The sequence below is a fragment of the Tachysurus vachellii genome, chromosome 5 (genome assembly GCF_030014155.1).
Source record: "Tachysurus vachellii isolate PV-2020 chromosome 5, HZAU_Pvac_v1, whole genome shotgun sequence".
Lineage (NCBI taxonomy): Eukaryota > Metazoa > Chordata > Actinopteri > Siluriformes > Bagridae > Tachysurus > Tachysurus vachellii.
Genome location: NC_083464.1, coordinates 6054870 through 6071875, shown reverse-complemented (window position 1 = coordinate 6071875; position 17006 = coordinate 6054870). Strand labels below are relative to the sequence as shown.

At 38.4% G+C, this 17006-nt stretch overlaps 1 protein-coding gene across 5 annotated transcripts in view; it reads right to left on the bottom strand.

The window, feature by feature from the left end:
• Positions 1-13922, bottom strand: part of pfkpa (phosphofructokinase, platelet a) — a 42686-nt gene extending 28764 nt beyond the window's left edge. For all 5 annotated transcript variants that reach the window (XM_060869570.1, XM_060869569.1, XM_060869571.1 and 2 more), the window contains exons 1-7: positions 13701-13922; positions 5525-5598; positions 4913-4990; positions 4356-4545; positions 2200-2365; positions 904-948; positions 657-765 (exon numbers count right to left, since the gene is read on the bottom strand). In XM_060869570.1, coding sequence (XP_060725553.1) covers positions 657-765; positions 904-948; positions 2200-2365; positions 4356-4545; positions 4913-4990; positions 5525-5598; positions 13701-13791 — 753 coding nt within the window. In that variant the 5' untranslated portion in view covers positions 13792-13922. The remainder of the gene's footprint in view (positions 1-656; positions 766-903; positions 949-2199; positions 2366-4355; positions 4546-4912; positions 4991-5524; positions 5599-13700) is intronic.
• Positions 13923-17006: the final 3084 nt, after the last annotated feature.

The following is a 17006-nucleotide window of genomic DNA, read 5'->3' as shown; positions in this document are numbered from 1 at the left end:
GCTGCTTAGAATTTATAAATGATAAACACAATTAAGACCAAACTAATGATCTAAACAATAAATCAGTCTGTCACAGTGTCACAGTCTGTCACATCGTGGATATGAACAGTCTGGGCCTCCTTTTGTTTCGTTTGGACTGTAGATGCTAATAAAATTCATTTTGTCTGTCTGTCTGTCTGTCTGTCTGTCTGTCTGTCTACCTACCTATATCTATCTATTTATCTTTCCGTCTGTCCGTCCATTCGTCCATCTATCTGTCTGTCTATGTCTATCTATCTATCTATCTATCTATCTATCTATCTATCTATCTATCTATCTATCTATCTATCAATCTATATATCTATCTATACCTATCTATTTATCCTTCCGTCTGTCCATCCATTCGTCCATTTATCTGTCTATCCGTCCGTCTATCTATCTATCTATCTATCTATCTATCTATCTATCTATCTATCTATCTATCTATCTATCTCAGTCTGCTTGTCCCTATCTATCTATCTATCTATCTATCTATCTATCTATCTATCTATCTATCTATCTATCTATCTATCTGTCTGTTTACCAACATAAAAATATGCAACAATCAACTAAAGAATAAACTTTTCACAAGTATATAAAAACATCTGTAGTTGAGGAAGCGCTCGAGTTTGTTTTACCGCAGAGAGTTTCTCACACATCTTCTCCTCCCATCCGTCCTCTGGAGGCATCTCAGGAATCAGAACCCAGTCGGCACCGCAGGCCAACGCGCTCACCAGTGCCAGGTAGCTGCAGAGAAACAGTCGAATAACATCATCCACTTTACAGTAAAGTTTTGTTAATCTGAACATCAACATGAATGTGTCAGTCATCTGATAACACAAAGAGGATGATCAGATTTTATGAAAGATGACTGGTTCTTCTTACCCACAGTGTCGACCCATCACCTCCAGCACAAAAGTCCTCTGGTGGCTGAAAATTACACGCAGTAATTCCAATTAGTTCAAAACTAGTTTGTAGACAATAGTTTTAAAGATTAAAAATGTATTAAATGATTCATTCATTCATTCATCTTCTACCGCTTATCCAAACTACCTCGGGTCACGGGGAGCCTGTGCCTATCTCAGGCGTCATCGGGCATCAAGGCAGGATACACCCTGGACGGAGTGCCAACCCATCGCAGGGCACACACACACTCTCATTCACTCACGCAATCACACACTAGGGACAATTTTCCAGAGATGCCAATCAACCTACCATGCATGTCTTTGGACTGAGGGAGGAAACCGGAGTACCCGGAGGAAACCCCCGAGGCACGGGGAGAACATGCAAACTCCACACACACAAGGTGGAGGCGGGAATCGAACCCCGACCCTGGAGGTGTGTGCCCCCCTGTATTAAATGATTGATTGACTAATTCATGTAATCTGTTTGTTCTTTTAATTTTTACCATCAGTGGAACCACTAAAAGATCACTAAAAGATGGGCATTATTTCATGTCTGTTTTAACATAACTTCTAATAATAATAATAGTTATAATAATAATAATAATAATAATAATAATAATAACAATAATAATAATAATAATAATAATAATAATAATAATAATTATTATTATTATTATTATTATTACTATTATTAATAATAATAATAATAATAATAATAATAATAATAATAATAATTATTATTATTATTATTATTATTATTACTATTAGTATTATTATTATTAGTGTTATTATTATTATTATTATTATTATTATTATTATTATTATTATTATTATTATTAAGATTGTTTTTACTCACTTTGCCTTGATGCATATGGAGAAGCACTTAATAAATATAACACTAACATTTTAATATGATAAGAAAAAAGAAAAACTAATAAAAATTAAAATAAGTTATTATTATTATTATTATTATTATTATTATTATTATTATTATTATTATTATATTATATAAAACATAAAAAAAACTAAATATCCTAACACAATAAAATATTCACTGCATATGAAGTGATTAACTGATTAATTAGTTAAAATATAATTAATGTTAAGGTTTATTTAATTTAACGTAAAAATAAAATTTTTTAGTCTTGTTTAACTCAACATCTACAGTATATCTGAATCTCTGTATTTAAAAAATATTATAAATGTTGTTTATACTGCTAATAATTGTTATGGATGCAGCAGCGTGCTTTAGAGGCTGCGATTTTTCGGCTCTAACCTCTGAGCAGTGGTCATGATGGCGTCCACCACCTCGATGATTCTGTGGAGAGCCGAGTCCGTGCCGATGGTCATGTCTGTGCCGCAGAAGTCGTTGTCGATGGAGCCCACCATTCCCACGATGTGCAGGGCTGAATATCTCTGTAGAGCCTCGTCATCGATCAGACCTGACGGGACATGTCAGAATGTACAAGAAAAGCACAGAAATGAATGATCTTTCTAAACTTTAAGAAATAATAAGTGCATTTTATTATTATTATTATTATTATTATTATTATTATTATTATTAGTGGTGTATTTGTAGTATTTGTAGTGGGTGTGGCTTTTAATCTGCATAATACAGTCATGTCATTTTAATATTTGCTCTTAAACTTCTAACGTCTGTCCTTACGCTTCCATCATGACGGTATGAGGAGTAAACAGGTTTGCTGACCTTTTCTCAGTGCAGGGAAATGTGTTAAATATTACACACATACACAAATAAGTGTACAGAGGATTACTTGGGATGAGTATAGAGTACACCTTTAATTCTATCACAGATCTATTAGCCTTAATGTTACAAATAACACTACTGTATTAATGTAATTCATCTGAGAAGATTATCCAGTATAAATATACTTACACACACACACACACACACACACACACACACACACACACACACAACTACAGTGATGACAGATCAGTATGGCTCTAATCTAATACCCAAATATTTAACCTTATCTTCCACTCTATAAAAACACACACACAGACACCCACACACACACCTTACACACACACACACAAACACACACATACTGATATGTCACTGTGAGGACATTTGATGCTGATATCTGACATGTCACTGTGAGGACATTTGATACTGACATGTCACTGTGAGGACATTTGACACTGACGTCATTGTGAGGACATTTGACACTGACATGTCATTGTGAGGACATTTGATACTGACATGTCAGTTTGAGGACATTTGATACTGACATGTCATTGTGAGGACATATGATACTGACATGTCACTGTGAGGACATTTGACACTGACGTCATTGTGAGGACATTTGACACTGACATGTCATTGTGAGGACATTTGATACTGACATGTCACTGTGAGGACATTTGATACTGATATGTCACTGTGAGGACATTTGACACTGACATGTCATTGTAAGGACATTTGATACTGATATGTCATTGTGAGGACATTTGATACTGACATGTCACTGTGAGGACATTTGATACTGACATGTCATTGTGAGGACATTTGATACTGACATGTCATTGTGAGGACATTTGACACTGATATGTCATTGTGAGGACATTTGATACTGACATGTCACTGTGAGGACATTTGATACTGACATGTCATTGTGAGGACATTTGATACTGACATGTCATTGTGAGGACATTTGATACTGACATGTCACTGTGAGGACATTTGATACTGATATGTCACTGTGAGGACATTTGACACTGACATGTCATTGTAAGGACATTTGATACTGATATGTCATTGTAAGGACATTTGACTTCTGATATGTCATTGTAAGGACATTTGATACTGACATGTCACTGTGAGGACATTTGATGCTGATATGTCACTGTGAGGACATTTGACACTGACATGTCATTGTGAGGACATTTAATACTGACCTCACTGTGAGGACATTTGACACTGACATGTCATTGTGAGGACATCTGATACTGCCATGTCTCTGTGAGGACATCTGACACTGACATGTCATTGTGAGGACATTTGATACTACCATGTCTCTGTGAGGACATCTGACACTGACATGTCATTGTGAGGACATCTGATACTTCCATGTCTCTGTGAGGACATCTGACACTGACATGTCATTGTGAGGACATCTGATACTTCCATGTCTCTGTGAGGACATCTGACACTGACATGTCATTGTGAGGACATCTGATACTTCCATGTCTCTGTGAGGACATCTGACACTGACATGTCATTGTGAGGACATCTGATACTTCCATGTCTCTGTGAGGACATCTGACACTGACATGTCATTGTGAGGACATTTGATACTGACATGATATCTAGTTCTTTTTGATCCTCACGAAGGGCAAAATATGCACCCACACATGCAAACACTATCACACAAACACACACACACACTCATAGCGTGCACTGCATACCCTGCTGGACGAGCTCAGCCAGCAGGCCGCTCCACTCCTCCCTGAAGAGGTTGGCGCCTGTCAGACTGCCGTCTCCGCCAATGACACACAGATTAGAGATGCCATGCTGCACCAGGTTATGGGCCGCCTTCAGACGTCCTTCACGTGCCCTGAACTCTTTACACCGCGCACTTCCGATCACAGTGCCACCCTGATGAAGGAGCAGAGGAAAATATTTCAACTCAAATGACATGTGAAATGGAATAGTACAAATAAATAAACTGCCACATAAGGCTTAAAATATGACAACAAAAAGAACATGACACATTCTGTGGGCTACAGTACAGACTCCCTAGGAAGAATATGGTGCTTAACCGTTATACAGTTCTAGAGCTCTGTCATTTGGTTCAATTTGTGCATTAAGGCTTAGAATACACATTTATTACAAATTGAACTAAATATATGACACCAACAATTTACTATTATTATTATTATTATTATTATTATTATTATTATTATTATTATTATTATTATTATGTGTGTGTGTGTGTGTGTGTGCACTTATCCCCAACACCCACCACTTGCAGCATGCTGGACACACTCTCCCATGTGGCCTCTTTTATGTTATCACCTCCATCCACCATACCCTGATATCCCTGTAAAACACACAAACACACACACACACACACACACACACACAAAATTAACCTTTCATGTCCCATATCCTTTTATGTCCTTTTTATGTCCTTTTTACTATAATTCTTTCATCAATTTGATTATATTTTGCTACAGTTGAAATCTAATCCACTGTTGGGCCCCTGAGCAAGTCCCTTAACCCTCAATTTCTCAGTTATATAAAAATGAGATAAAATGTAAGTCGCTCTGGATAAGGGCGTCAGCTAAATGTAAATATATATTATGAAAACATACACAACACCAGGATTTTTACACTTCTAAAAACATTTTAGAAAACTATAAATAAGATTGTTCTTTCAGGGCTGGATGTGGAGTCTTTGTCTTCTTAGGCACTCTTCCAATGAAGTTTTACCCAATTTACTATGATATAAGAAAAAAAATGTTGAATATTCTGCAATACAGAAAACCACAAGCGTTAGTGTTGAGTTGCACAATCACAACAGCGTGCTATGACTGGAGTGTCCTCGCATCACCTCGTAGATTGATTGACGTACCTCACGTATGAAGTAGACTTTGGCTCCCACATAGATTCCCATTCGCACCACGGCCCTTACGGCTGCATTCATACCTGTAACACACACACACACACACACACACACATCTCAGATTTTTCATCTGCTGGATGGATATCAATGCTGTAACAGTTATGAAAAGAATACCAAAAAAACTGCATTATGATTTTCTGATTCTATTTTTCTGATTATATTTTCTATTTTCTGTATATAATTATTGATTCTATTTTTCTCTGTTTTCTATTTACATATATATTTATCTGATTATATTTTATATTTTCTGTATATAGTTATTGATTCTATTTTTCTGATTATGTTTTCTATTTTCTGTTTATATTTTTCTGATTGTTTTCTATTTTCTGTTTATATTTTCTGATTATGTTTTCTATTTTCTGTTTATATATTTTTTTTAATATATTTTTCTGATTGTGTTCTATTTTTTTGTTTATATATTTTTCTGATTATATTTTCTGACTTTGTGTATGAAACATAAAAATTTAATTTTTTTATGGTAAATATTTGTAAGTATTACATTAATTGCACAAGGCTATTAGATAAAGTACTAACTGGGTTTTGATGCATTGCACTGTGCTGAATTCTCTCATTGTGTGTGTGTATGTGTGTGTGTGCTCTCTCTCTCTCTCGTTCACTGCCATGTTTGGTAAAAGCTGAGTGTGTCACGATTCCTCACACTCCCTCAGTCTTTTTTGAGGTTTGGAGATAAGCCACTCAAATTCCTTATGTGGAACTGAGACATAGTCCATACAACTCTTTACAACTCCTATGAGTTCTATTGAATGAACATTTTTTTCCGTTATATTCAATCTTCACAGTTGTTTTCACTCTTCACATTTTCTTTTGATTTATAATGTAATTCTGGTGCTAAGCAGCAAGTCAAACGGTGACCAAACACTAGGGCCATTTCTCAGCAGCTACAGTATGGAGGTGTTTTGTCTGTAAACACTAACTGTTTTAGGAGGCACATTCAAATTAGCTGAACAATTAGATGAGACATGTTGGCATTTCACATCGGGGTTATGAAAGTCTCCTCTGAAACAGGGTTGGCATCATGCTTTTGTGGTGTTATCCCTGCATGATGGTGAAGGTATATAGCTTTGAATAATAACATTCGATGCTTAGCAACAGACACCAATCAGAACTGACCAGCGCATATCATTCGGACAAGCCACAGAAACCCTTGTGTGTTGTGTATACAGAAGTTTGAGAATCTCATTTTCTTGACTTTGAGCATTTCACGGGGACTTAAAACAGCCAAAGAGGATTGACACAGCATCATTTTATCTCACTGATGAGAAAGCGTGAGACAAGCCGTATTCATCGTCATGGTTGCTGACGCCACAAATGTGTGAATCAGAAGGTTAAGGCAGGGTTTACGAATACGTACAGGAGGTCTGACAGGTGTGTAGTGGTTTAGGACATTTAGCAGATGCCCTTATGCAGAGAAACATTTTTATCTCATTTTATACAGCTGAGCAATTGATGGTGGAGCAGGGATTTGAACTTGAATCCTTTCGATCAATAGTCCAACACCTTAACCACTAAGATACCAAAGCGCTGACTTCTCAATTCCGATGGTCAGGAGTTGGAGTTCAGGCAGATAACGTGTCTAATATGACATCCTTTCAAGAGACTTGCATGACTCCACATAAGTGATGTGTATTTGGTTGATATGGTGATGTTTTCTGTGATGGAGTCTCTAATTATGGAGTCAAACATAAAGCTGTAGCTGGAAGATTTCGGAAAATTATTCAAAAGGCTGTTGAGGGAACAACTGTTTGTAGCTGCTGTAACATAAGTGATAACAGGCAATAGCTTTGCTTCACGGGCAAGCTGTTGTGTTCAGGATGTGCTGTGATAAGAAAGAACTCGACTTCAACCTCCTGTTATGAGTAGATGTCCTTATTCTGATATCCAAAGCCGCTCAACCTGTGATTGTGGAGATTCTCTTCCCTGGTGATAGACATGACGTTCCCGTGTTGTCTTGCCCTTACAGCTTCCGTGTTTTCTATCCCAGTGACGTGCATTTGAGCCTGTGCAGACCTTCTTGTGTCCTTCGGCGACATCATCACCAAACCTCCAGAGGGTTTAAATCAATACTCATCACCTGATCCTACTGGTGAAAAACTGAGACTGCAGGGGAAAAAAATAAGCTGCAGGTCTTATTAAATTGTGTTGACAGTGTAAATGTTGCCTACTGTGTTTGACTACCATCTGCCAAGAATGTTATTGGGAATAGCTGAACCTGAACTCAACCCAGTGCCAAAAATGTATTTGTCAATGACATACAGATTTTTCTTGATACTGATGTTCTGTTAACTTTAACCTAAACTCTTAACCTGCATGTTTTTGTACACTGCGCTGCTGCGTGGCTGATTTAAAAACGGCATGAATGGGAAGATACAGACTTCTCTTCAGGGAGACACCAGACCAGGGGTCGGCAACCTTAAACACTCACATTTGGACCAGTTTCCCACAGAAAAAAAAAGCCACAAAAGGGAGCCACAAAACCCTTTTGACATCTAAAATGAAGATAACACTGCATATATCGTTTTTTACCTTTATGGAAAGTATAGAAAAAAACGTAGTGTGTTGCATTTATGAAATCAATGAACTGCTACCGAGTAAACAAAATTTTATTTCTGCAGGCAAACAAAAATATTTTGAACGGTTTGAACTAACCTTAACAAAAAAGACGCTGGGTTGAAGGTTACTTTCGAATAAAATGTTCAATGTCTAATCGAGTCCTCTTCGTATTCATGACATCAAAATTTCAACCTGCGGGCTGCAGTGAACCAAAACTGCGTCTGCTTCTGTGTGTCGGATTTCACCAGTCGGCGGTTACTGTATGACGCATATTTTGAGCGACAAAAAAATTAAACGCGGTTTATTTTAATGTTACAAGAGCATCATAAGCTTAGAATTTAGAATTACATTTTTTTTTAAAAAAAACTAACTAAAATAAAATAAATTTAAATTAAAAATTTATTTTCCAAATCTACAGGGAGCCACAGCAGAGGGATGAAAGAGCCACTTGCGGCTGCGGAGCTGCGGGTCGCCGACCCCTGCACTAGACGATACGGTTTATACTGCAAAGCTGATATTTACGCTACTGTCAGCTGTTACATTACATAGTCAACAGAAATCTATTATGTGTTCTATTATGACACTTAAGCGATTAAGTGAAGACCGTCAGTGATTTTGTTTTTTGTCTGGCTGCGTTAAGAGAGACCGGCTGAGTAAAGCGTTGTGTGAGATACCTGTCAGGTTACTCCATTCGACATTATCTCATGTTCTCTGATCAGCAATATTCCAGCTAACAGGCTGACAGAGTTCTCATACCCTGGTAGTGACACCGCTGGCAACTCACTCACCTGTTCGTTTCTTTCTTTACTTCCAAATTTGCCATGTGTTGCCATGTGCTGCTGTTTATTTTTTTTACTGTTGAATTTTAAAGCTGGACTTGTGTATTACATGTAAGAACATATATATAATAAACAACTGTCAGTGTGTGAGGTATTGAAAAAAAAAAATTACAGGACACATCTGTGAACCAATTTGTTAAAATTGTTAAATCGTTGATGTCAGCGGATCAAACTGAATAAATAAATGACTACATATACAATTATGGACGGAGGGAAAGCAATTCCGAAATGTAGAGACTGGTTATTTGTCTCTAGTCTATTTTAGGGTTTTGTCAGTAAGAGCAACAGGAGCAGCGGTCATCTAAATATGTCAATGACTCTCCCGTAATATTCCAGATGAATTGTTATGACCTCTTCAGACCTAAATTCTCCTTGTGTCACCTTTAACAGGTCAGAGCCTTCATTTCACACTTGGGAGTATTTTCCTCAACTGCAAATATTTCAGTGTTAATATTTTAATTAGAGATTTGTAGAGAATGTTTGTGTAGAGAACAGCTGTGGATGAACAACTCTATTACATACAGTGATCTCGTGAAGACACGGTGTGCCAAGGTTGGACTGGAAAAAAATCCCGAGTGGCCTGGAGAGAGCCCTGACCTCAACCCCACTGAACACCTTTGGGTTAAACTGAAATGCCTTCTTCACCCCAGGCCTTGACTTACTTGACATCACGAATACTTTAAGACCTTCCCAGAAGAGTAGAGGTTATTATAACCAAAAGAGAGGGGACTACATCTGCAATGGGATGTTTAAAAAGCACGTACGAGCGTGATGATCAGGTGTCCACAAACGTATAAGTTCCTGGTAGTTCAAATAGCTAAGGCTCTGGGTTAGTGCTCGGAAGGTTGGGGGTTCGAACCCCAGCGCTGCCGAGCTGGCACGGTTGAGATCTCTTAGTTCTGGGGTGTGGTTTCATGGCTGACCCTGTGTTCTGACCCCGAATGACTAAGCTCCCTGTGCAGTTACTGTATGTATACATGACAAATAAACACTCCTTCTAACTGTGACTCCATCTCACGTTAGCCCACATCACACAACCATGCTGTTGATAATCATCTTAGAATATCATGCACTCAAGTGTTTAATTTCATACCTGTTGTGTTCCTGCAATACGAGCTTAATGATAATCACGAGCTTCATTCATGGATAGAGTCTAAATGATATTTCTACCTGAATATGTGTGAATTCTTAAGGAATTTTATACAGGGGTTAAAGGATGTTGATGGTTTCTCAGATGCAACAAAAATGCTTATGTAAAAATACACCACACACCATTTGTCTGAAAAACGAATCCAGTCGGAATAAGGCACAGTAAATATTAGACAGAATTCATAGTTCAGACTCCTAAGTGCTTTGACATCAAGTCTAATCTGTCACAAGCCAAACACAAAACTCATCAAACATCCAGATGTAAACTAGGTCTAAGACACACATCTTAGGGGCTTTTTACACCTGGTCACTTCATGCGTTTTCTGTGATCAGATAGCTATCCGATGGTAAAAAGACCAGGTCTAAATGCCCTCCGAAACGTTATCAAGACGGATATAAATCCGATGGTTCAAACCACTTCAGGAGGTGGTCTGGGATATTTTAGATGAAACTGGACAGGTGTAAATGAATGTGGTTGTTCAAGCCACATACGTCAGCGCTATACTCCTCCAAAACTGAAGTACGTCACTCGCAAGTGATCTTTCACCCAGGTGTCTCGTTGGGGCTTAAAATGCGCTGCTGCTGTCAGCGACAATGCAGCAAACAGTAAGTGCTGTTTTTTGTAGCATAACCGTCGTAACGAGTTTTTTCGTCTTCTTTTTGATTGCATTCTGAAAACCGCATACACCAAAACGTGCTCCATTTCAATTACCCCGGAAATGAGGTATAATATATTTACATTTTGGGCGGGAGTAGAAAGATCGGATCGATATCCGATTCGCCGAGACGCATTTATGTGGCCTAATGTAAATGGAACGGTTTTAACAAATCAGATAGCTATCGGATCAGAGAAAACACATGAAGTGACCAGGTGTAAAAAGGCCCTAAGACGCTAGAAGATAATTCAAGCTGATTGTGAGGCTAATATGTATCCTGGTTTGAGTCTAATCTCAAAGCACTGTCGTCTAAAACCGTTCGCTGGTGTGCAAAATCCAGTCTTAACCTCTCGGATCTACACACAGTTCAGTTCCAGCCGGCTTGTTTTTTTTTTTTTTTTTTTTTACGACTGAACAGTCCGTAGTGTTGGACGTGATGGACGTCCGGTGTGAAAAGACGATCCTGAGTGCGTGAAGGGCTGAGAACCAGTGACAAACGGGCTGAACTGTTTACCCGTATAGTTTGGTCTGGAGTCATGTTTGGAAATATGCAATACACCAGCGTTTGATGACTTCAGGATGAGCAATGGGCCAAAAAAATCCAACAAGATCTGTTGTTACTTGTAGAGCATCGTACAATTCCATACCACATTGCATAGTATTCCATAAATCTTGTAGTTTGACTCGGGAAGATTAAAACATCTAACAGGAAAGTCAAACCACCCCGAGTTTTGATTACCCTACATTTTTATAATTGGGGATTTATATTATAGGACTACTTATAATTGTATTATGTCAGTAACATACATATGTGTAAGTTAAGTAAGATCAGACCCGATACGTTCATCAGGTTTCCAAGTCAAAGTGTATAATGTTTAGTATAATAATTTTATATACAGAAATGTTAAACACACAGAAGAGCTCAGAAAACTTTGTCATCGTGGTGATTGTTGCCATGATCTGCTAAGTATTTAAGTATCCAAAGTATTTATTATTCATTTAAAAAAATCCAGAAATGTGCCAAGCAAAAGTGTTTTAATATTCAAACTCTATACATAATAGGAAAACCAGCTAGTGTTAGTAGTCACTAACAGGCTACGATAATACGTAGGTTTTATTTCAGTTTGAGACGCAGCGCTGATTTGTTGAGCCGAGGTAGACGGAACTTCGCCGGTTCGTGTGCCGACAACGAGAGATACTTAGAAAATATCGTGTATTGATTTAAATGTGGCTTGTCTGAATGACTCCAGGTAACATTTCAGAATATTAACACAGAAAATCCATCTTAAATGTGAATTTGTAAAGTAAATGAATGCAACCAATCAGAATGTAGTGAGTGACCCCAACTGTATAAGTAACTTCATGCTGGCTCATGACTCCTCGGTTGATGACGTCTGGTCTGAAGGAACCAAATCAGAGCAAGTATAAAACTGGACTAGATCCTGAACAGCCTTTTTTGGCCTTTATTTATTTGTTCGTTCGAAACGTGCTGCTGTATCATCAGTGAAAGTCTAGACACGGTAAGATCGAAAGACAGCAAAATGATCTTCAAATTGTTTCTGTTAAAGCTGACATATGGAGGCTCCGAGACTGGTCAGAGACGATGATTATGGAGGAAAAACTAATATTCAGTCTTTGAAGTAGGAAGTAGAATTGTGATTAAGAAGAAGAAGATCATAAGAATGGTTTGAAAAGACTAAGTCATACTGTGTGTGTTTCTGTGTGTGTGTGTGTTTGTGTCTGTGTGTGTCTGAGTGAGTGTGTATGTGTGTATGTGTGTGTGTGTGTCTGAGTAAATGTGTGTATATGTATGCATGTGTCTGAGTGAGTGTGTGTGTTTCTGTGTGTTTGTGGGTTTGTCTCTGTGTGTGTATGTGTGTTTCCCACCGCAGGGTGACGTGCCTTCATTCTCGTGCGCCGAATAGAGAAACTACACGCATGACTGTACGTTTCCGCCGGGCATTTGGGATGCCAGATTGGGGCTTTTAACACGTACGGATTTTTAAACGTCTATTTTTACTACACCAGAAGAAGAAACGCGGTCTCGAGTGTGTGTGTGTGTATGTGTGTTGGTATAGACATGTGTTATACTTAACCCTCGACAATGATGGCAACACAAAACAAACTGACATGGCAACCTAACCTTATACAGGTAACTGCAGTTTATCACGTAGCCTCCTTCGTGGCGTCATTTCCGCTACTATTTACGCCGTAACATCCAATAAAACATTTATAAAGTGTAGATACGTGATAAAGGGTTGGACTGAGCTAAAATAGGACGACTTCCTGGTTTGGAGTTAAAGGCGTGAAAACAAACAGACAACGGGGGAAAAAACTAAACAAACAAAGTTATTATATAACGCTGTGTTCGTTAATGGGGTTGCCATGGCGACGTTACCTCGCGCATCTCAGCCTTTATCCCCTCGGCTATTAATATGCGTTTTTCCAACGCAGCCTACGTGATGTTCACGACTCCCGCAATGCAGTGCAATTTCTAATCATCTAATCATCAGGTAAATAAATATAAACACTATATACTGATCCGCGACCTGTTTCACAACGTGTTTATTGCACACTGTGCTCGTGCGCACGATACATGTACATTTAAGTATATTTAAAGGCATCAGAACATTAGCAGTTCTGTTTTAGGTCTAAATTAGGACTAAGATTACATTTAATAGCCGGTTAGACCGTGTTTATACTGCCATGACGGAAATACTGCTGCCTCTGGTGTTTAATTTGTCCTTTACAATGTCACGGAGAGCGTTCTGTAACTCTGGCTGCATCTCAAATCGAGCCTAGTGCACTACGTACTGTACAGACGCGACGTTAAGACGTAGCCTAGAAAGTGCGCGCGTGTAGGGACTAGATCTGTATTTGGAACACAGCCCACAGCTCGAGACACGGTACCTTGAGCATCTCCTCCACTCGTCAGCACCGCAATGGCTTTTTCAGCTCCGGAGAGATTCTCAAAAAACTTCTTGGTGTCAGGCTTCGACATTTTCGCTCCACAGAAATGTACTTAAGAAAAACAAAGTGGTTAAAATTGTGCCGGTTGAGAGACACTCAGCCCCTTTCCTGTCTCTCCGGTGTACCGCTTTGGCACGTCCGCTAACTGAGCAAGTGCTTATTAGCATAACGGGACAGATCGAGATGTTGCCCAATGGCGTCGCACATCATGGATGACGTTTAATCTCTTCCACCAATCAGAACGGTCATATTCGGGATGCTTCCACATAGGGTAACATGGTGTGGGCGGGATATCTTATCATGATGGTGGAACGTGCTGCATCTCATTTAGATTTTCTGTTGAAATAAACGCTTTATGTTTTATAAAGTCACAGAATCATCAGATAAGGTGACATTATGAATGAAACCCTTTTTAATGCCATATAATGACATTCGTAAAAAAAAATAAAATAAAAAAAAACACACTAGACACCTAATGCACTTAAAACACAACTTATATGGATTATATTTCTTATGCTAGAATGAAATAAATTGTATACAGTATGTATTTTGTAAATCTGTGGTTTTGCAAAACTAACAAAACAGTGCTTTCTCGTTCACGAATGAATCGACTCTTTGAGCCGTTTGAGTCGACTCTTTGAGCCGACTCTTCTTGGTAAAACTTGCAAGAGATAGATGCCTTCATCCTTTTGTTGAAAATTCATCAGCATTTATGTGTATATCATGTATATATACGATTCTGTAATACTGTTAACTATGAATAATTGGGACTGAAATTCACCCAGTAAAAGATGGGGCATGGCATAAAATAACAATTTAACAACTATAAAAGTGCAGTCGATAAATACATCAACACTGATTCGCTAGTTCACAGATATAGGATACCTAACATCAACCTAAAAAAAAGTGCTAATTTAAGTGTTTCAGGAAGATGAAGGTCTTCACCTGTTGTTTGAAGATATCCAGTGACTCAGCTGTTCGGACATCTAGAGGAAGTTCATACCACCACCTCGGTGCCAGAACAGAAAAGAGTCTTGACGTATTCTTACCTCTCACCCTGAGAGATGGTGGGACCAGTCGAGCAGTGCTGGTAGAGCTGAGGGTGCGAGGTGCAGGGCGAGGAGTGATAAGGGCTTTGAGGTGAGAGGGAGATGGTCCATTTTTGGGTTTGTAAGTAAGCGTCTGTGTTTTGAAAGCCACTGGAGGGATCTCAGCAGTGGGGTGGTGTGAGAGAACTTATGCAGGTTGAAAACAAGTTGTGTAGCTGCATTTTGGATCATTTGTATTGGATGAATTGCGTTCATAGGCAGACCATACAGCGGTGAGTTGCAGTAGTCCAAGCTTGAAATGACAAGGGACTAAACAAGTACTTGTGGAATCAAGTAGTTATTTGTGAGGCAAAAGAGTCACTTTAAGCTGAGACAATTGACTCACTTAAAGAGCCTTAATTCCAGTTAATATAGTGTAATTGTTCTTTGAACACATTTGTTGTGAGTGCTTGTACTGTAGAGTGGTTTTAATGAGGTTCAACACAAACACTACTGATTCGACTAAATTAGTAACTTAAGTATGTCTGAAATGTTTGCTGTTCTTATTTAAAGTCTCGAGCCACCTGTTAGACTTCAAACATCCAAAGATCCTCCTTTTGGTGTCATCAGAACTGTCGTCAGCGCTGTGCTATTTCTCTACCTTCTCTGTGTGCGCTTAGTCACATGACGTAGTCTCATAACTAGTAATTGGCTCTAATTACATACAGCATCAATTAATGTGTTATAACATTTATACTCACTATATTATAAATGTGACTACATTTCAGTTTAGGCCTATTAAATGGTACAATTGGTCAAATAAATATTAAAAAGTGGATATTTTTTTCTCTTGAAATAGAGGAAATGCACAGAAATACATGATTAGGTTAACTAAGGCTGAATTTTAAGGAAGAGAAGTACACTTTTGTATAAAATGAAATGGCAGTGTTGTGCTTTGGTAATGTTCTGCTGGGAAATCTTGGGTCCTGGTGTTCATGTTGATGTCACTCTGACACGCACCACCTACCTAAACATTGTTGCAGACCGAGTTGCACTTCATCGTGGTAACAGTATGGTAAATGTTCAGGAGTGTTTTGAGAAACATGAGTTCATGGTGTTGACTTGGTCTCCAAATTCCCCAGATCTCAATCCGATCGAACATCTGTGAGATGTGCTGGACAAAAAAGTCCGATCCACAGAGGCTCCAACTCCCAACTTACAGGACTTAAAGGATCTGCTGCTAACATCTAGGTGCCAGATACCACAGCACACCTTCAGAGGTCATGTGGAGTCCGAGCCTTGACAGATCACAGCTGTTTTGGTTGCACAAGAAGGACTTAATATGCATAATAATAGGGAGGTGTTTTTATTTGATGTTATTTGTGTACATATTTTTATAAGTGTACTTATATTTCACACCTGATCTTTCAATGTTGGTTTACCTTTTGGGAAAAAAGATTCATGCACATGCCTTGACATGTAAAACTAATCTAGTCCAAAAAAGGGCTTTAGAGATGAGAGTTTTAAGGTTTACGCTCTTGATCATAAGAAATGTAATGAATATGATATTATTGGTCTCAGTGTGAAGTGTTTGGTCAGCTGTAATAAAGCTTGTCTTTCAGTTTGTACACTCAGCAGGAGTGCAGCATGTAAACCGACCCTGTGTGCTTCGTAATAGGTAACAAATCATTTAATACCTCTACTGGAAACGGCTAATATCAGATTCCCGCTGGTTCGTGATCATACGAGATGAACAGCTGCAGAACATTAAAACGTCAAACATAGGTTCTGCCACTTGAAGGAAAAAGAGGAACGACCAGAACCCATTCGGCTGTAAGCGCTATTAGGTGATAATTTAAAAGCATTTACTTGTCACATATATGTTATCATAGCACAGTGAAATTCTTACTTCATGTATCTCAACTCTGAAGCAGAGAGGGTTAAGGACCTTGCCCAACGACCCAACAGTGGCAGCTTGGAAGTGCTGGGGCTTGAAACCTAATCCTATAATTAACAATCCAGAGCCTTAATCACTTGACCCAGCTCAGACCTGTCGAGGAATGGACAAATAAATACTTTAGTTAATAAATAAAAAAAATTAAACCCTATGATTTCAATCGAATGCACCATTTTGTACATTGTACATTTCAAGATCTCTAAAGTGGCGTCTCTAATGACGTACTACACATTCTAAAATATGTGCTATGTAGTCTAGCAT